The sequence below is a fragment of the Aethalodelphis obliquidens genome, unplaced genomic scaffold (genome assembly GCF_003676395.1).
Source record: "Aethalodelphis obliquidens isolate GAN/ISIS:26980383/991018 unplaced genomic scaffold, ASM367639v1 scaffold7, whole genome shotgun sequence".
Lineage (NCBI taxonomy): Eukaryota > Metazoa > Chordata > Mammalia > Artiodactyla > Delphinidae > Aethalodelphis > Aethalodelphis obliquidens.
The window spans coordinates 52,991,585-53,012,600 of record NW_020837951.1 but is presented as its reverse complement, the minus strand read 5'-3'; the positions used below and the strand labels follow the sequence as shown (position 1 = coordinate 53,012,600).

Here is a 21,016-nt window from a genome sequence, read left to right as displayed (position 1 = left end):
AAACTGAGGCTCAGACAGTTAAAGTAACTTGCCCCAAACTGAACAGCTGGTAGATCTGAGCTTCTGACTGAGGTGCGTCTGACTAGTTCCAAAGCTCATATAGTTTCTGCTGCAACACTCCCTCTCTCTAGACAATGAAGAATGCTTTTTTCTTTCAACCAGGGAAATTCTTCTCAAGTCAACTCAAGTCCGAAAGTATTTATTGAAAAGCCATGAGAAGCTGCAAGAGAAATCTAAGCTGTCGCTCCTCTCAAGGAGGTTTCAATATCAATGTCATTGGGAAGGTCAGTATCTTACACAACACTGTTAGTTACAGAGTGACATGAGGCAGTCTGAGTTTGGGCCAAAATGAACATTTCTAGAGGTAGATTTTTGTGAACTGAACGCCTTTTGTGTACGTCTGCTTCACGTGTCCTTTCACTGTTAATCCTGATAATAAAGAAAAGAGGAAGGAGGAAGGAAGCCTTGAAATTCATGGCATCGACCGGCCGCACATCCTCACAAATATTAATTATTTTGCCTTGGGTTGGGCTGTGGGTTGCTTCCAGCCAAGCACTCAGCTATCTTCTTTCTGGCTCTCTGCATGAACTCCACATTCCCCCTTTCCCTTCGTATGGCGGTGTACTCATAAGCCTTGAGCTTGCTGTAGTAATCGGAGAACTTGTTGTAGAGGATGGAAATGGGCATCCCGTTGAGGATGATCCCGAAAGCGATGCAGAGGAAGGCAAAAAGCCGGCCCAGGTGAGTCTCTGGGTACATGTCTCCATAGCCCACAGTGGAGATGCTCACCTGTGAGGGAAGGAAAGTAGAATGGAATTGTCAGCATCGAGAGAGAGGAGAAGAAAGGGAGGGAACCAGGCAGGGACAGGTGGCTTCCGTCCTGCTGAAGGTGCACCTGGTTGTATAACAGCTCCTCACGGAGTCAGCTTTAGGAGGTACTGGAAAGGTGGCCTGCAAGACCTGGGGCATGGAAAGAACATAAGCTTTGGAGCTGAAAGGCTTGGGTTTAAACCCTATCACTTATCAATTTTCTTACTTACCATACAGGGGAGTTATATCTACTTTAAAGGGCTGTTGTGAAGGGCACAGAAGAATAATGTGCGTGAAGTTCCTGGTGTAGAATAGGCTCAATAAAGGTAGGTCTTCGCCTGCCTTCAGCTGGGGCCAAATTTAGGACAGAGTCTCTGGATTTGCCTACATGATACACGTATGGGAAAGAGCTTGGGCTTAGAACCAGTCAGACCTGGTTCAAGTCCTGACTCTGGCCCTTCCCAGCTGAGTGACCTTGGGCAAAGCATTCAGAGTCTCTAAGCCTTGGTTCCTGCATCTAAAACAGGGGGATAATGACTAACTCTCGGGATTCTTGTGAAGACTAAATAAGAAAATGATGATAAAGCACTTCACACACACTTTGTCAGGCACGCAAAAAGCATTAAGCAACCTCCTCTGTGGTCCTTCTCTCATCCTTAAAATAGAGACAGTTGTAATAGTTCTCAGAGTTGTTAGGCAGTTCAAATGAGATATTTTATATGAAGGTGCTTTAATTGCAAATGTCTGGAGAAACACACTCATTATTTTGCGATGGGACTTTTGTAAGATGTCACCGACCAAAAATATGTTCACCCTGCATGAAAGTCCTCCCATCACACTTGTCACACTGCTTTAAATTCCACTAATTAGAGATTTATTTAGGTTAACAAGCTTCTGTTTTAAAATGCAGATACCCACATGGGACTAGTTATCAGTTGATGTAGCCGGAGAAAACCCAGAAAAATCTCTCGGGGCCTGTGTTTTGTTTTGTTTTGTTTTTGCGCTATACGGGGCTCTCATCGCTGTGGCCTCTCCCGTTGCGGAGCACAGGCTCCGGACGCGCAGGCTCAGCGGCCATGGCTCACGGGCCTAGCCGCTGCGCGGCATGTGGGATCTTCCCGGACCGGGGCACGAACCTGTATCCTCTGCTTTGGCAGGCGGACTCTCAACCACTGCGCCACCAGGGAAGCCTTCGGGGCCTGTTTTTCATGCCTCATGTCCTAAGACTCCCTTTGGTCCCCAAACTCTTGGCAAAATTACTAGATGCCTTTTAGGCAGGGCTGTTGATTACAGTTGAAAAAGTTGTGCATCGCACGACTCCAGGGGGCAACATTGGCTTCATCGATTTGTGTCGTCGCACAGTCTTCCAGCATATGCTTTTATAAAATGTACAGTCACCCTGTTGATCTGTATAGAGACAGCCTTTAACTTAGAAATGCAGACATTTTTGTTTCGATGATGTAAGGATTAATTTGAACTTAGAGTAAGTATGATTGATTAGTTAGAATGAAATGGAGAAGTGGGCCAGCTGGGCAAATCTGGTGGAGCTGATAAGAACCAGAGCTCCATCCAGCCCTTAAAAAGGGGAAGGTTGGGGCTTCCCTGGTGGCGCAGTGGTTGAGAGTCCGCCTGCCAATGCAGGGGACACGGGTTCGTGCCCCGGTCCAGGAAGATCCCACATGCCACGGAGCAGCTGGGCCCATGAGCCATGGCCACTGAGCCTGTGTATCTGGAGCCTGTGCTCCGCAATGGGAGAGGCCACAACAGTGAGAGGCCCGCCTACCACAAAAAAAAAAAAAAAAAAGGGGGGAAGGTTGCAACTCCTCGTGGGGTGGGTGGCACACTACCTCTCACTACTCCGTCTCTGGGGAGAGAACTGCTGAGGGCTGGGCTGCCCTTCTCACAGTGGAAAAACACAAGGCAGCATCTAACAGAGGCAGGAGGGTGTCGACTAGGTTAAGGAAGCAGGTGTGGCACTAGGCCACATGGGTCTGCATCCACTTCCCAGCTGTGGGATTTGGGCAAGTCGCCTAAATTCTCTCTGCCTCAGTTTCTACTTTTGAAACGTGGAGAGAATAATAGTGCGCACCTCATAGGACTGTTACAGGAATTGAAGGAGCCGCACAGGGTGTGTGAGGGATAATGTTAGTTCTTGTGCTTGTTAGACCAGCGGCTGTGGAAAGAAACTCTTCCCTGGCTCCTGAGAAGGCTGTGTGAGGGAGATTGGTAGGGGGGACACTCCGTCTCCAGTAGAGAATCTGCTTTTCCCACCTTCTCCACCAAAGGGCCATGAGAGGCAGTGATAAAATAAGATTGTGGGCTAATCTTAAAAAAAAAAGCTTCCTCTGTGTGTGTGTGTGTGTGTGTGTGTGTGTGTGTGTGTGTGTGCGTGCGCACGCGTGCGTTTCTTGTCACTGGCCACGCTGAAAGTAAAAGAACCCGAGTCAGATCTCTGTCCAGGTGTGTGAACAGCTTTCATTTGTCACTAACCCTGTCACTCGTACCTCTGTGTGAATGTTTAGTCCGTTGACCTTCCCTGGAGGAGGCCTAAAGGGAGTCTGGATATAAGAGCGAGTGACAGGAAGGGGTCGTTTCAGAACAGGAAGCATCCATGAAGGGCCAAATCAGAGGCTTCGGTAAACCAGCCCCTCAAGGGTCCAGGATTGGGGGAGGGTTGGAGACAGGAGGATGCAGAGGAAGGAAAATTAATTGAGACAAAGTACCTAATTTAAACCTCTGCTCAGTCCCCACACTGGCTTTGCTTCCCTCCCAACCCCAATTTCTTTTTCTGGCTGAACTTTGAGCAAAAGGTCAAAAGCAAAGAGAATTGGCTGAAGGAAGATTAAATATTTGATGTGCATAATATGGTCTAAATATTTTTGTATATCTTGGATCTCTATTTTTAGAGAAAAGATCTCTTCTGCTACGAGACTCTGTATGACTGATTCTGAAGAATTTTTTCAGAATGCGTAGCTAATTTATGCACTGTCTGTTTGACTCAGCCGTTGATCTGCTTCTTGCTTCTTGGCTCCAGAGGAACTCTGGATTCCTTGGTTTTTGGAAACTTTTTCTCCATGTTCCACAGGCCAAACCATTTCTCCCTGAATGAGCATGAAAGATGGAAGCTCCCAGAAGGACCAAAGTGACCTCCCAGAGTGAGTTCTCACATTAGCAGGAGTGGGGTTTGGAAATGTGACTGAAATTTCTGCAATCCGTCTTAATATCCTGAAAACAGACTGGCCCAGCCACTCTGGAAACTTACCATTCCGTTGAAAATTTACCTATTTTCCCTAGCCATTGGACCCCCCAAAGCCAGAATGTAACCTTTCCCTAGCAGCTCACCCACTAATCAGCAAATCCTGACCCACTAAACCTTACAAGGGAACAAGTAACCAGTTTTTCTCTGAAACTTTAGAATAACTGTACTTGAATTTCTCCTTCAGCAAGGAATGTTTGTTTCCTTCGTAATGACCTACGCACGGATGACATTATAGCACCCAGTAATCCCTGCATCTAGGAATTATGATCTCAGGGAATAAAATTGATTTTTCAAAAAGATTAACACCTCTTCTTAGTTTTCCCAAAGAATTCGAGGTGCTAAAGACTAACATTTTCTGGTTAAAATGATTACATACTTCAATGCATATTGTCCTTTAAAGGATTTAGCTTCAAAGGCTCTACTTAGCTTACCCATGCTGCCGTTGCTACAAATATTTTAGGAATTCCTCTCTGGGATTATAATCTGCACAGAGGATTCAGTGGCATGACCTTGAAACAAGTGTTCTTATCCCCCTTGAGGGTTAACTCTAGGTGCCGGTCTTCAACTCAAGGGTCTTGACTATTTAAAAATATTGAATCCACCTTCAAAGAAGTAAAGATTTAGCCCCACTACAAAGAAGTATTAATAAATGGACATGTCACAGGCGCTGGAGATAATTCCCCAGTGGAATTCAAAAAATGTTTTGATCAGTGGAAACACTGTTAGAATGAGGTCATGGGTAATCACCTTGAAAAGAACAACCGGCCTCATCCGTATATGAAAGTTCTGACATGTACATAAATTGTACAATAAGGGGGAGGTGTGCAGAAGCTAAGGCAAGTTCGGGATCTATTCCTAGAAATAGTGACAATGCCTTCCACACCCTCAGTTTACTTGCTACTTCTCCCTGCCCTCTACAATTCTATCATGTCCCACTCAAAGTTACATTGGCCAACAGGAGGAGTTTAGAGAGACAAAAGGGGACCATCCCAAAATCAGGAGTCGGCCAGATCAAAAGTCATAAAAGTGCCTAAGAGCCTTTGCCCCCCTTTATGGCTCCTGTGCTTTTTCTGAAGAAGCTAGGAGAACTTTAATGCCTTCTGTGCTGGACATTTACTCATTATCTCTCAGCCCTAAGCCCGATACCCTTCTGTGCTCTTTTTTGTAATTCAGCGGCTGGGAAGATGCAAACTACATTTCTCAGATTTCCTTGCCTGCTGTCTTCTGCTTAGGTTCTGCCAATGAGAGACACGGTTGGGAGACTAGAAGATGGAATGAGGGAGTAAGAGTCTCTCTTCCTGCTTCTGGTTTCTGTCATCATCCTTCAACAACAGTAGATAGCTATGGCTCAGGCATCTTTCAGCACACCCAGCACCAGCCTCGTGATGCCATCTTAGGGGTCCGGCAACAGCTACACAGTGGTTCCTTCTCTGTACTCCTAGGTTCCAGTAACTCTACCTTCTCCCATTTGTCTCCCCAGTTCTGGGGCCAACACTCTTTCCTACAGTTACCAATCTTCGGGTTATCTCACTTTCTCCTTTTTGCTCTTCCAGCCTATGTATCTATCTCCCTGTATAAAATTCCTTCGTTTAAAATATCCCACGTTTTGTTTTCTGTTATCCTAATTCACCTTCCAAAGGGGTCTTCTCAGAGCAAGCAAGCCATCAATAAAAATAAAATAAAATTAATCTCAGTGATCTTCTAAGTGCCACCTATTTGCAAGGAAATGATAGCATGCTTGAGGAAAACCAAGATAGAAACAAGGTCTCTGGGCTACAACTATCTGATGCTTCACCTAGAGATAGTTTTCGTTAATTTTTGAAGGAATGAGTTCATGACATAGCTTCCTATTTAGTTTCTATAGCTGTAACTTGCTCTGGAAAGCTCAGAAGGAAATGGTCTGTTGAACAGTCCAATTGTCCTTTTCTTAAAAACATAGCCACAACAGGCCAAAGCTCACGGCTTCATCATAGAGCTAATTGTTCTTGTTGAGCTATGCCGAGCATTTCCCACACCCAGGCAACCCAGAGAGTCCCAACACGGCTGGAGCTGCTCCAGGCATGGGCCTGTTTATTTGGACACTCAGAAACTCTCCCAAGATGGAACGGCTGACCCTTTTGTGCATCTTACAGCCTCTCTCTTTTCCCCAGGAGAGAAGGAATCGCTTCTGTTTTCTTTTCCCAAAAATGAATCTGGAAGCAAAGGTTATTGCTTCCATGTGATAAAGGCTATCAACTAGTCAGATATGGTACCTTCTATTTATTGAGGACAGAGTACAGGCTAGTGTTTTTACATATGTTTCCTATTACATCAGTGCTGACAAATAACCTCCATTTGACAGACGAGTAGGATGGGTCTATCTTATATCCTAATGCATGAGCATTTGCAGACATGAGTGTCCATGAGGGATTTGTTCTGCAGCTGTAGGAGAATTCACAATAATGAAAATTACTGTGTTTCTCTTAAAACCCCGAGTTGAATTACAGAGGAAGGTTGCAGGATGCTTGGCATAGATAGAGGGGAGATTATTAAAAACAAGTCAGATTTTGGGGTTGTCTGAGAGTACTAAAAACACATGGAGGGAAGGATTAGAGAACCTGTCTCTAATGCGGGTGAATATACCACAAGGGCTGCAGCACTGGAGTGGGGCAAGAAAATATCGATCCTGTTTTCTCTTTACCTCTTTATATTTTCAATGTGTGAGTGTATGTTTTCTGATACACATAATATATTTGAGCAGTAATATCTTAATGCAGTAGAATGATTGTATTACTGGACTCAATTCTTTGTATCTTCCTGTATCCAAGCTCTTTGCCATAAAACTTTGCATTGCTTTCCTACAGTGAGTGGGCTAACCTGCTTTTCCCGTTGACTCTGAGTTTGGCCTTGTGACTCGCTCTGGCCAATGAGCTGAGCAAGTGTCATGAACAGAAGCTTATCAGTGCTTGCATGATTGGGCTTGCACTCTCTCTCTCTTGCCCTTTGCCACGGCCATGGATACATGCCTGCTGGATGATGAAAGACCTAGTCTCCTTCTTCATCCAGCTGTCAGCCAGCTGACCATCAGACTGTGACGTGAGCAGCTGACACCAGTCCAAGGTTCTTCTAACCCTGTACTTGAAACCATTCTGAGTTGCTGACTTGCAAACTCACAAGGCAAATAGATGCTTGACATTTCGAGCCACTGAATTTTGGGGTGGTTTGTGATGCATTGTTATTATAGCAATAAATAGCTTCTAACTTATGATTAACTAAACACATATTTATCATGGGTGTGTGCTCAGAATTTTTTAAATTATGAGATGTATGATAAATAAAATGCTCAGAGACTATTGCATCAGAGTTACTTTTAGGATTCTACTTCTCAGATTCTCATGTCTGCTTGGTCACGTCTATTTAGATGACTTCCTTCTCAGCATTCAAGATTTAGTTCAATGTCATCTTCTCCAAGAAGGCTTCTCTGACTATTCCGCTAGTCCATCAAAGGTAGATTCTGCCACCCAGATCACTCTCTATCCTATTATCCTATATAAGACACACTCATATCTTAAATGATTTATTATCTTTCTCCATTAGGATGTAAACACCATGAGGGAAAAAATTTCACCTTTTTTTTGTTTTTCCCTTATTACTCGGTATCCCTAGCATTTAGAATACTCCTCGGCACACTAAGTGCTCAAAAATAATCTTGCTCACCTCCAGTGCTGGACACTCTACGCCAAACAACTAGCAAGACAGGAACACAACCCCACCCATTAGCAGACAGGCTGCCTAAAATCATACTAAGTTCACAGACACCCCCAAACACACCAACTGGACACGGCCCTGCCCACCAGAAAGACAAGACCCAGCCTCATCCACCAGAACACAGGCACTAGTCCCCTCCACCAGGAAACCTACACAACCTACTGAACCAACCTTAGCCACTGGAGGCAGACACCAAAAACAATGGGAACTATGAACCTGCAGCCTGCGAACAGGAGACTCCAAACACAGTAAGATAAGCAAAATGAGAAGACAGAGAAATACGCAGCAGATGAAGGAGCAAGGTAAAAACCCACCAGACCAAACAAATGAAGAGGAAATAGGCAGTCTATCTGAAAAAGAATTCAGAGTAATGATAGTAAAGATGATCCAAAATCTTGGAAATAGAATGGAGAATATACAAGAAACGTTTAACAAGGACCTAAAGGAACTAAAGAGCAAACAAACAATGATGAACAACACAATAAATGAAAGTAAAAATTCTCTAGAAGGAATCAATAGCGGAATAACTGAGGCAGAAAAATGGATAAGTGACCTGGATGATAAAATAGTGGAAATAATTACCACAGAGCAGAATAAAGAAAAAAAGATGAAAAGAATTGAGGACATTCTCAGAGACCTCTGGGACAACACTAAATGCACCAACATTTGAATTATAGGGGTCCCAGAAGAAGAAGAGGAAAAGAAAGGGACTGAGAAAATATTTGAAGAGATCATGGTTGAAAACTTCCCTAACATGGGAAAGGAATTAGTTAATCAAGTCCAGGAAGCACAGATAGTCCAACACAGGATAAATCCAAGGAGAAACACGCCAAGACACATATTAATCAAACTATCAAAAATTAAATAAAAAAATATTAAAAGCAGCAAGGGAAAAGCAACAAGTAACATACAAGGGAATCTTCATAAGGTTAACAGCTGATCTTTCAGCAGAAGTTTTACAAGCCAGAAAGGATTGGCAGGACATATTTAAAGTGATGAAACGGAAAAGCCTACAACCAAGATTACTCTACCCAGCAAGGATCTCATTCAGATTCAACAGAGAAATTAAAACCTTTACAGACAAGCAAAAGGTAAGATAATTCAGCACCACCAAGCCAGCTTTACAACAAATGCTAAAGGAACTTTTCTAGGCAGGAAACACAAGAGAAGGAAAAGACCTATGATAACAAACCCCCCCAAATTAAGAAAATTGTAATAGGAACATACATATCGACAATTACCTTAAATGTAAATGGATTAAAGGCTCCAACCAAAAGACATAGACTGGCTGAATGGATACAAAAACAAGACCCATATATATGCTGTCTACAAGAGACCCTCTTCAGACCTAGGGGCACATACAGACTGAAAGTGAGGGGATGGAAAAAGATATTCCATGCAAATGGAAATCAAAAGAAAGCTGGAGTAGCAATTCTCATACCAGACAAAAGAGACTTTAAAACAAAGACTATTACAAGAGACAAAGAAGGACACTACAGAATGATCAAGGGATCAATCCAAGAAGAAGATATAACAATTGTAAATATTTATGCACCCAACATAGGATCACCTCAATACATAAGGCAAATGCTAACAGCCATAAAAGGGGAAATCGACAGTAACATGACTTTAACACTGCACTTTCACCAATGGACATCATCCAAAATGAAAATAAATAAGGAAACACAAACTTAAAATGATACATTAAACAAGATGGACTTAACTGATAGTTATAGGACATTCCATCCAAAAACAACAGAATACACTTTCTTCTCAAATGCTCATGGAACATTCTCCAAGACAGATCATATCATGGGTCACAAATCAAGCCTTGGTAAATTTAAGAAAATTGAAATTGTATCAAGTATCTTTTCTGACCGCAATGCTATGAGACTAGATATCAATTACAGGAAAAAAACTGTAAAAAATACAAACATATGGAGGCTAAACAGTATGCTACTAAATAACCAAGGGATCACTGAAGAAATCAAAGAGGAAATCAAAAAATACCTAGAAGCAAATGACAATGAAAACACGACAACCCAAAACCGATGGGATGCAGCAAAACCAGTTCTAAGAGGGAAGTTTATAGCAGTACAATCCTACCTCAAGAAACAAGCATCTCAAATAAACAATCTAACCTTACACCTAAAGCAATTAGAGAAAGAGGAACAAATAAAACCCCGAAGTTAGCAGAAGGAAAGAAATCATAAAGATCAGATCAGAAATAAATGAAAAAGAAATGAAAGAAATGATAGCAAAGGTCAATAAAACTAAAAGCTGGTTCTTTGAGAAGATAAACAAAATTGATAAACCATTAGCCAGACTCATCAAGAAAAAAAGGGAGAAGACTCTAATCAACAGAATTAGAAATGACAAAGGAGAAGTAACAACTGACACTGCAGAAATACAAAGGATCATGAGAGATTACTACAAGCAACTCTATGCCAATAAAATGGACAACCTGGAAGAAATGGACAAATTCTTAGAAAAGCACAACCTTCCGAGACTGAACCAGGAAGAAATAGAAAATATAAATAGACCAATCACAAGCACTGAAATTGAAACTGTGATTAGAAATCTTCCAACAAACAAAAGCCCAGGACCAGATGGCTTCACAGGTGAATTCTATCAAACATTTAGAGAAGAGCTAACACCTATCCTTCTCAAACTCTTCCAAGATATAGCAGAGGGAGGAACACTCCCAAACTCATTCTACGAGGCCACCATCACCCTGATACCAAAACCAGATAAGGATGTCACAAAGAAAGAAAACTACAGGCCAATATCACTGATGAGCATAGATGCAAAAATCCTCAACATAATACCAGCAAACAGAATCCAACAGCACACTAAAAGGATCATACAGCATGATCAAGTGAGGTTTATCCCAGGAATGCAAAGATTCTTCAATATATGCAGATCAATCAATGTGATACCCCATATTAACAAACTGAAGAATAAAAATCATATGATCATCTCAATAGATGCAGAAAAAGCTTTTGACAAAATTGAACACCCATTTATGATAAAACTTCTCCAGAAAGTAGGCATAGAGGGAACCTACCTCAACATAATAAAGGCCATATATGACAAACCCACAGTCAACATTGTTCTCAATGGTGAAAACTGAAACCATTTCCTCAAAGATCAGGAACAAGACAAGGTTGCCCACTGTCACCCACTGTTATTCAACATAGTTTGCGAACTTTTAGCCACAGCAATCAGAGACAAGAAAGAAATAAAATGAATCCAAATCAGAAAAGAAGTAAAACTGTCACTGTTTGCAGACGACATGATACTATACATAGAGAATCCTAAAAATGCTACCAAAAATCTACTAGAGCTAATCAGTGATTTTGGTAAAGTAGCAGGATACAAAATTAATGCACAGAAATCTCTTGCATTCCTATATGCTAATGATGAAAAATCTGAAAGAGAAATTAAGGAAACACACCCATTTACCATTGCAACAAAAAGAATAAAATATCTAGGAATATACCTACCTAAGAAGACAAAAGACATGTAGGCAGAAAACTGTAAGAAACTGATGAAAGAAATTAAAGATGATACAAACACGTGGAGAGATATACCATGTTCTTGAATTGGAAGAATCAACATTGTGAAAATGACTATACTACCCAAAGCAATCTTCAGATTCAATGCAATCCCTATCAAACTGCCAAAGGCATTTTTCACAGAACTAGAACAAAACATTTTGCAATTTGTATGGAAACACAAAAGACCCCGAATAGCTGAAGTAATCTTGAGAAAGAAAAACGGAGCTGGAGGCATCAGGCTCCCTGACTTCAGACTATACTACAAAGCTACAGTAATCAAGACAGTATGGTACTGGCACAAAAAAAAGAAATATAGATCAATGGAACAGGATAGAAAGCCCAGAGATAAACCCATGCACATGTGGTCACCTTATCTTTGATAAAGGAGGCAAGAGTATACAATGGAGAAAAGACAGCCTTTTCAGTAAGTGGTGCTGGGAAAACTGGACAGCTACATGCAAAAGAATGAAATTAGAACACTCCCTAACACCATACACAAAAGTAAACTCAAAATGGATTAAAGATCTAAATGTAAGGCCAGACACTATAAAACTCTTAGATGAAAACATAGGTAGAACACTCATGACATAAATCACAGCAAGATCCTTTTTGACCCACCTCCTAGAGAAGTGGAGTAAAAACAAAAATAAACAAAGGGGAGCTAATGAAACTTAAAAGCTTTTGCACAGCAAAGGAAACTATAAAACAAACGAAAAGACAGCCCTCAGAATGGGAGAAAATATTTGCAAATGAAACAACTGATAAAGGATTAATCTACAAAATATACAAGCAGCTCATGCAGCTCAATATCAAAAAAAACAAACAATCCGATCCAAAAATGGGAAGAAGTCCTAAACAGACATTTCTCCAAAGAAGACATACAGGTTGCCAACAAACACATGAAAGGATGCTCATCATCAGTCATCATTAGAGAAATGCAAATCAAAACTACAATGAGATATCATCTCACACCCGTCAGAATGACCATCATCAAAAAATCTACAAACAGTAAATGATGGAGAGGGTGTGAAGAAAAGGGAACCCTCTTGCACTGTTGGTGGTAATGTAAACTGATACAGCCACTATTGAGAACAGTATGGAGGTTCCTTAAAAAAGTAAAAATAGAACTACTGTATGACCCAGCAATCCCACTACTGGACATATACCCTGAGAAAACCATAATTCAAAAAGAGTCATGTACCACAATGTTCATTGCATTTCTATTTACAATAGCCAGGACATGGAAGCAACCTAAGTGTCTATCGACAGATGAATGGATAAAGAAGATGTGGCACATATATACAGTGGAATATTACTCAGCCATAAAAAGAAATGAATTGAGTTATTTGTAGTGAGGTGGATGGACCTAGAGTCTGTCATACATAGTGAAGTAAGTCAGAAAGAGAAAAACAAATACCGTATGCTAACACACATATATGGAGTCTTAAAAAAATGGTTCTGAAGAACCTAGGGGCAGGACAGTTATAAAGACGCAGACATAGAGAATGGACTTGAGGACACAGGGTGGGGGTGGAAGGGTAAGCTGGGAGGAAGTGAGAGAGTGGCATTGACACATACACACTACCAAATAGATAGGTAGTGGGAAGCAGCTGCATAGCACAGGGAGATCAGCTTGGTGCTTTGTGTCCACCTAGAGGGGTGGGATATGGAGGGTGGGAGGGAGTCGCAAGAGGGAAGGGATATGGGGATACATGTATACCTATAGCTGATTCACTTTGTTATACAGCAGAAACTAACACACCATTGTAAAGCAATTATACTGCAATAAAGATGTTAAAAAAAAATCTTGCTCAATGAATGAAGAAGATGGAATTTTGTGAAGAATTGGTCCTAATATTTTGCATCTTTTTACTTGGCATCTTCTTTTCTCTTTGCTATATTGAAAATAAGGGCCCTTACTACACAATATGCAATGTCATAACAAGTATAGAGAAGAATTGGGTTAATAGTATATTGGTCCTGGGGAATAGAGCAGTCCTCAAATGTTCAACGGGAGTTGCTCCTATTGTTTTCATAGGTTAGTTTAGAAACGAACACAAGCTATCAGTCTTTAATCCATAATGATTTTTAATAGTATATATAATTCTCAGAGAATAAAATGGATGAAGGTCATTGGTAAAGGTTAAGGTTGGTAAATGGTAGGTTGACATGTGTAAATTCTGGCCTGTGAAAATAGTGCCTGATAGAGCTAATAGCTACAAAAGAAAATTCACATTGGTAAAAGCAATAATTAGTAAAATTTGTTATAGATAGAAACTGAATGGTGATTCAAGTTTTATTGTAAAGTCTATAGAAAACAGTGACCTTGAGTAAGATAATTTTTGTTAATATTAAAAGGGGGATAATTTGAAAATTTAAATGTTATTAAACAATAAACACATCAAGAAAGTAAAGGGGATCACTAGGCATTCACTTAAGGAATTTTTTTTTTTTTTTTTTTTTTTTTTGGGTACGCGGGCCTCTCCCTGCTGTGGCCTCTCCCGTTGCGGAGCACAGGCTCCGGACGCGCAGGCTCACCGGCCACGGCTCACGGGCCCAGCCGCTCCGCGGTATGTGGGATCTTCCCGGACTGGGGCACGAACCCGTGTCCCCTGCATCGGCAGGCGGACTCTCAACTGCTGTGCCACCAGGGAAGCCCCAGGAATTTTTTTAAAAAGAAAAATCCATTATTAGGAATAGAATTCTTATCAAAAATTTTATATTAATATACAAAAGGTAAAAGACGTTTTGTGTATTCAGAATATAGTATCAAAGAGTTCACTAGGTGCAGCTTACATACGCTAGCCTTCTAAGATACTGGGACGAATGGAAACTTGACTCTCTAAAACTTGGTATTATATCATCAGCCTGTGGATTTTCTCTTTTCCCTCCTTGCTTTACTCACCTCCAAAGTAAATGGCATTTGCTGGGGACAAATCATCCTTCATCAACCCCGTCTGTACACATGATTTATCTACTATGGGGATGACCTCTTGTCATTTGGAATATGATCAAAGCAGCGGCATTTGGCCAGCTCGTTTGCAAGAGCCTCACATCATCCCATCACTGAAGAAAGCTCACACATCTTGTTGTATATATGAGAGCTCTGCTTTCCAGGGAAGCAAGACTCACTGAATTGCAGAGCTCTACACCCTCCCCTTTTGAGATGAGGAAACTGAAGATAGGGAGTTAGGGAGTGAGGTTTCACAGTTAATCATGGAGGATCCCCGTTAATTATTAGCAGATCTGGGACAAGAATCTAAATCTAAATCTTCCATTCCACTATACTACACTATTAGTAGGAGCCCTGGGTAGGTTCATATCAGAACTCCAGACTGTGGGTTCTAACATATCCAGTGTTAGTGTTGAAAATATCCACTTTCTAATATAGGAAAAACTGGTTATATTTGCTTAATGTCTTTAAAGGCATTACAAACCATCTATTTAAAGTAAATAAGGAAAGCATACGCCCAGTTCTTTCCTATGCACGTATGTCAATGTGTTCATTGATCTTAGAAGACCCAATCGATCAGCATTTCCAGTGATTCAGGGACTTTCCAAGGATTTAGTCTAGCATATCAGAAACACAGATATTTGAGTAAATGGCATAAACTATTATAAAAGGCAAACACCAAAGAAAATGACAAAAATAACTAATATACTAAGTGCAAATTAAGCAAGGCATGCAGAAATACTAAAGCTTGAAAGAGGCAGTGCTGGGCTGTGGAAAGGGCATGCATTTTGCAACTGGACAGGCTTGGGTTCCAGTCCTCACGTGACTACCTTTAGCTGCGTGTCTAAATTATTATTATAACTCAAATTATCTGCACCTCAATTCCTCTAGCTGTAAAATGGGGCAATAATGCCATGTCCCGAAAGAATTTTTGTGGCATTGGAGCAGGTTTCAGTGTTAGATGCTCCGATTTAGCTAGAACCAGTGGGATTCCAGTGAGGGTTGCCGCTCTTCAGCCACGTCGCATTTCCTCCCCTGCATACATGGATGGCTTCCTTCAAAATCTGCAGGAAAATGTTCCTCTTAAAACAATAGTGATCCTAACCACCTCACATGGTTGTGATGCTGAAATAAGATACGCTTTATAAACCACTTAGGACAATAGGTGTTCAATAAGGGACAAATAACAAGAGTGACGATGATGAATCTTCCCACGAACGTGAACAATGATTATTCCTTAAAATTAGCCTCTCAGGGGTATTAAGACTAAATCTAGATTTGGAGATAACTAGGACCACACCAAATTTCTTGGACTACGTCTTTCTTACTGGACTATGTCTTTCCAACCCTTTAGCACCTACCCGTTTTTTTTGTTTTGTTTTTTCTGTTTTGTTGTTTTTATCTTTTGTTTAAGCTGGGGACATCGAAGGAATGGAGAAAGCAATGGCCGTTAAAGAAGGCAGGGCAAAGATGAGGGAACAAAGCAAGGCAGGTGGCATGACCCAGGAAGGGGAGAAGCAGCGTCTGTCGGGCTGGGGAAGTGGGTGGGAAAGCCCACGGGCCGTGGTGCTCACCGCGGCCCACCACCAGGCGTGGGGGATGCTGGTGAAGTTGGTTCCACGCACGTCGTGCTCCACGGAGTAGACGGCCGCAGAGAAGGTGAAGATGCCCATGGTGATGAAGAGCAGCAGGCAGCCCACCTGCTGGTAGCACTGGCGCAGCGTGAAGCCGAAGGCGCGCAGGCCGGTGGAGTGGCGCGCCAGCTTGAGGATGCGGAAGATGCGCAGGAGGCGCATGACGCGCAGCACCTGGCCCACCTGGCCCACGCGGCCCATGGTCTCGAGGTCGTGCTCGTGCGGCGAGTCCTTGCTGTGCACCTGGTCCTCGCTCGTGAAGCACTCGAGCAGCAGCTGCAGGTAGAGTGGCAGGATGGCCACCAGGTCCACCAGGTTGAGGGCGCTCTGCGCGAAGCGCCGCAGGTCGGGCGTGGAGGCCAGGCGCAGCAGGAACTCGAGCGTGAAGAAAGCCATGCATAGCATCTCCACGTGCTCCAGAAAGGGCTGCGGGTTGCCACTGCCCGCGCCCTGCCCCGCCTGCTGCTGCATCTCCTCTACCGTGTTGAGCGCCAGCGCCACGACGGAGATGAGCACGAAGAGGCTGGAGGCCACCCCGATGGCCTTGGCGGCCACCGACGAGAAGGGCTTCTCCATGAGGTTCCAGAGGCGACGCCGCTGCGGCCCGTAGAAGCGCATGTCTCGGAAGAGCTCCTCGGCCTCCTCGGCCTGCGCCTGCGCGCGCAGCTCACGCTGGATCTTGAGCTGCTCGCTCAGCTCGTCGCGTCTCTCCTCGAAGCAGATGAGGCAGCAGCGCGGCGCGTACTTGAGCCGCACGCCCCAGTAGCCCAGTTCCTCCAGGAAGCGGCGCGGGCACAGCTCGTCGCGCACCAGCAGCACGCCGGACGCGTAGAAGTTGTAGATGAGCTGGAAGATCTCCGGGTCGCGGTCGAAGAAGTATTCGTCCGTCTGTGCCTCATAATCGTCGCACAGGCCCAGCTGGCGGCTGCGGCTGGTGGAGGTGGCCAGGCGGCCCAGGCGCGTCTTGGGGTAGCTGGCCAGCTCGGCGTAGTCCAGGTGGTAGCTCTGGCCGCCCACGTTCACGTTCAGGGTGGACGACACGACCGGAGCGTCAGTGCCGCCTTCGCCTTGGTCGGTGGTGGCCTCTCCTGGCTGCTGGTCCTCCTCTGCCAGGTCGTCCTTCCACTGCTGGTCCTCCTCGGTATCCGTGTCCTCATCGATGTAGTAGCTACAATAGCTCTGGGTCCACGGTGGAAAGCTGGTCTGGGAGCCCGGGAGGGCCCCCACGGAGCAGATGCGCCTGCGTTGTTGGCTGCCCACTGCCTGGGATGCGTCTTCACTCTCCGTAGTATGCCAGGACCTGTAGCCCCAAGACCGCCTCCTCTCATTCTGTTTCAGCATGGCTGGAGGAAGTGGACCCTTGCCTTTTCCCTCCTGGTTGTGGTAAGGTCCCCAGCCTGCTCACTGCCACTGGTAGATGGATCACGTGCTCTGCACTGTTGTAGAGAGACCGGCCCGGACCAGCAGACCTGGGGTCCACAGCATCGCCCTCAGAGCTGTCCCTCCTCAGGCCCTGGGCAGCCCAGCCCAGCCCAGCTTGCCGGGTCTGAACGCCTAGGCAGACGGCTGTTGACTGCTCTAATCTAGCTGATAGGGAAGAAGCAAGTGTTAGGAGGGATTTAGAGCCTCTTAGTCAGTGTCCTCCCCCTCTCCCTCCACTCTGTGACCTAGGGGATGATTACGTGGTCTTAAATCTGTAGGTAATCAGAAGGTGGCAGAGATGATTGCTAATAAAAATGTCAGCCAGCCCTGCCCTTAGGAAGTGCCCAGTGTCCCTGTGCTGAGATGAAATCAACTGAATTTGCTATAGAATGTAGATGCCTGTGTCTTGACACTTAACTGTTGAAGTTGCAGCCTCTGCCCTAGGCAAATCCGCCATGAACAGGGACAGAGGTAGCAACAGAATGCTTAAAGTGGACCTCCTGACCAGTCACTTTTCCTCTCAGCATTTGTCTTCTGTTTCGATCATAGAAGATCTCAAATCATCTCCTTCCCATCCGGTCACATGATCACGTTGTTTTCCCAAATGTATTCCCCTTAGCAGCACTGTCTGGAGTCTAGTCTGATGTTTAAATCTATCTCAGCTTCTTTCTCTCTCTTTGTCTCTCTCTGTCTCTGTCTCTCTCTCCCTCCCTTCTCTTAAAGGATAAGGACACGTTTCAAAGTGGAATCTCAGGATGGGTGGGTAGATGTTCTTAGGGTATCGCAGCCCCGCTCAGCTGCTGTATCTAGTGACCAGACTTCCTTCCAAGGGAAAAGTCTTCATCACTCTTCAAGACATCACTTAGAAAAAGTCTCCTGCCATGTGTAAGGCACTGTGCTGGATGCTAGATGCTGGAGATGGAAACTTGATAGAGACATAGTTGCGGCCCTCAAGTTGCTCATGGTTTTGTAGGTGATATAAATATTTACATATGCAAGCACAGCAAAAGAAGTGAGTGAAAAATACAGAGGTAGCAGAGAAGAGGAAGGGATTTGTTTCAAGCAGGAATTGGTTACCGAATTCAATTTATTTTGAATAGCTAATACACATTCACTACAAAATATTCAAAAGGTACAAAGATGCGTTACGGTAGAAAATTTATTTCTCCCCCAGCTCGAATTTCTAGCTATCGAGTGTGCCTCTGAGGTTTCGGTTACCCTTCCAGAAATATTCTAAACATATATAAGCAAAAACCTGTCTCCATCTATCATCCAAGTAGCTCTTTATTACTAACACAAATTACAGTATGCTATTCACTTTGCTATTTTCCCATTAACCATGTATCTTAGAGGTGTTTTCATATCTGAACATAAATATCTGCCTCATTTTGAAAATAGCCACTTAGTAGTTTGATAGTGACAGAATTCAGGTTGTTTTCTACCTTGGCTCTTATAAACAATGATGTAATGCATAACCTGATACCTACACTATTTTCCATGTGTCAGGATACATGAAAGATCAATTATTATAGGTGGAGCTGTTAGGTCAAAAACCACATTTGTAATTTTGATTGATAATGCCCAATTTCCTTCATGAAAGTTTTACCAGTTGACAGCTAACCATCAATGTATGAGAGTATATTATCACACTCCTTGAGCTCTGCCCATTTTATAGATGAAAAATGATGTGTGAGTTCATTTTAATTTGTATTTCTCTTACTGTGAATGCAATTGAGCATCTTTTCATGTGATTAAGAGCTACTATATTACTTCCTCTATTTTTCACTGAGTTCTTGGTATTTTCTTACTGATTTGTTGGAGAGCTTTCTATATTATGAAAACAGACCCTTTGCCTGTGTTATGAATTACAAATATTTTTCCTGTTACCCTTTGCTGAGATTTTTTCCATGTTAAATATTTATTTTATGACTTCTGGGTGTTCTATTAGAAATGTCTTCACCTCTCTATCATTCCTAAAAAATTTACTTGTTATAGTTTTATTTTTCATGTAAGGATTTGATCCATCAGGAATTAATTTTGATGTCGACAGTGAAGTAGAGACCCAACTTTATTTTCTGGGCTTTTATCCAGATGTTCAAATGCATTAATTGAATAATCTGTTGTTTCCTCGTGGATTTGTAGCGCTGTCTTTATCATATGGTTCAGTTCTATGCTTCAAACATACCTGTTGGGACAGGTAACAGTTGCTACAAGGTCTGCACCCGATAGATTAACACTGGCAGATGGTGTTTGGCTTCCAACGGGGCTCAGACCTATGAGCTTCCAGTAAAGCCTCCTGCCAGGCCTGGCCTCTGAGTTGCTCACTGCATTTCTAGGGTTCTCCAGTCGGCATACAGTATCGATGTTGTTTCTCCAGACACACAGTTGGCCATTTTCCAATGCCATCTCTTCTTTAGATTGTGTTGAGTACGGTCACAGGAGTTTTCATGTGGTGCCAAAAGTCACCTTTTTCCTTCAGAATGAATTATCCTATGATAAAAAGTGAAAGCATCACTATTTTTATATTTTTAATTTCCTCTCTTTCTATTGCAATCATGTACCACTTTTTAACCTAAACCTTTAACACTCTTATGGCTTTTGCACTTAAAAACCTTAGAGTTAGTAATGTTTGTTAGGAGTCTCAGAGTCAAGCCACAAGCACCACAACCATGAAGTAGATTGAGGAGTTTTGCTTTGCTGGACCACGGTTAGGTGACCGGTACTCCCAACATGTGCATGTGTCGGTGTGGGCATGTGGCTTGGATTTTCTCTGATGTGTATGTACGCAAGTGCAACGGTAGATGAGTGTCCACATACGGAGACACTTCTTAACAAAGAGAACTGTCCGACCGGGGGATGGATTTGTTCTTAGAGCAGTCAGCTGATCCGGGCTGAGTGCATGTAAGCATCTGTAGGGCGTGCTGCAGAGGGAGACCCGCGTGGGTGGAAAGGTGGGCTGGTTGATTTTCAAGCCCCATTCTGCCTTGAGATTCCTAAGATTTTAAGTCTTTGTTCCATTTGTCTAGAATTCTCCACTGCCCTTCTTCTCCCTAAGTCCTTGTTCTTCAAAGTCAGCTCAGATGTCGCCTTCTCCCTCAGAGACCCTTGTCTGACATCCCTCTATTTCCCCAGGATGGGGAGCTGTCCCTTCTCGGTGTTCTCATTTAAGATAACACATCCCACTAGCTTACAATATGAGGCGCTTCTGTTAATGAAGAGTGATTTTCCCATTATAAAAGTTATATACGTGCACTAAAGAAAAATTTTAAAAATATAAAACAGAGTACTAATAATCCATACATAAATAACAGTATCATGCCCAGATACTGTACTATGATAATGTCTACAACAACCTATCACATAGGTGCTATAATTATTCCTATTTTACAGATGAGGAAACTGAGACAGAGAAGTTAAGTGACTTACCCAAGGCTACACAGATAGTAAATGGTGGAGCTGGGCTCTGCTCCAGACTAAACATCTTGGTACAAAACAGCATATACATGAAAATCGCCTAAATCTCACTATCAAAAGACTACTGTGCTTGCTTCGGCAGCACATATACACACACACACACACACAAAAGACTGTCATTATCGATATTTTAACTTGTCTCCTTACATTTAATTTT

The 21,016-nt window shown here is 43.0% G+C and overlaps 1 protein-coding gene across 1 annotated transcript; it reads right to left on the bottom strand.

Annotated features, from left to right (window-relative positions):
- Nucleotides 1–237: 237 nt before the first annotated feature.
- KCNV2 (potassium voltage-gated channel modifier subfamily V member 2) lies at nt 238–17,304 on the bottom strand. Its single transcript, XM_027105771.1, has 2 exons — nt 15,904–17,304; nt 238–789 (listed from the first exon to the last, which is right to left on the bottom strand). The coding sequence occupies exons 1-2, from the start codon at nt 17,302–17,304 to the stop codon at nt 508–510; spliced, it is 1,683 nt and encodes a 560-aa protein (XP_026961572.1). The 3' UTR covers nt 238–507.
- Between the last annotated feature and the right edge of the window lie 3,712 nt (nt 17,305–21,016).

What these genes read in the sequence shown, in the direction of transcription:
- KCNV2 (XM_027105771.1), bottom strand. Translation starts at nt 17,304, where the DNA reads ATGCTGAAACAGAATGAGAGGAGGCGGTCTTGGGGCTACAGGTCCTGG. An exon ending in ACGCCTGGTGGTGGGCCGCG is followed by an intron (nt 790 to 15,903) that starts GTGAGCACCACG and finishes CTTCCCTCACAG; the next exon opens with GTGAGCATCTCCACTGTGGG.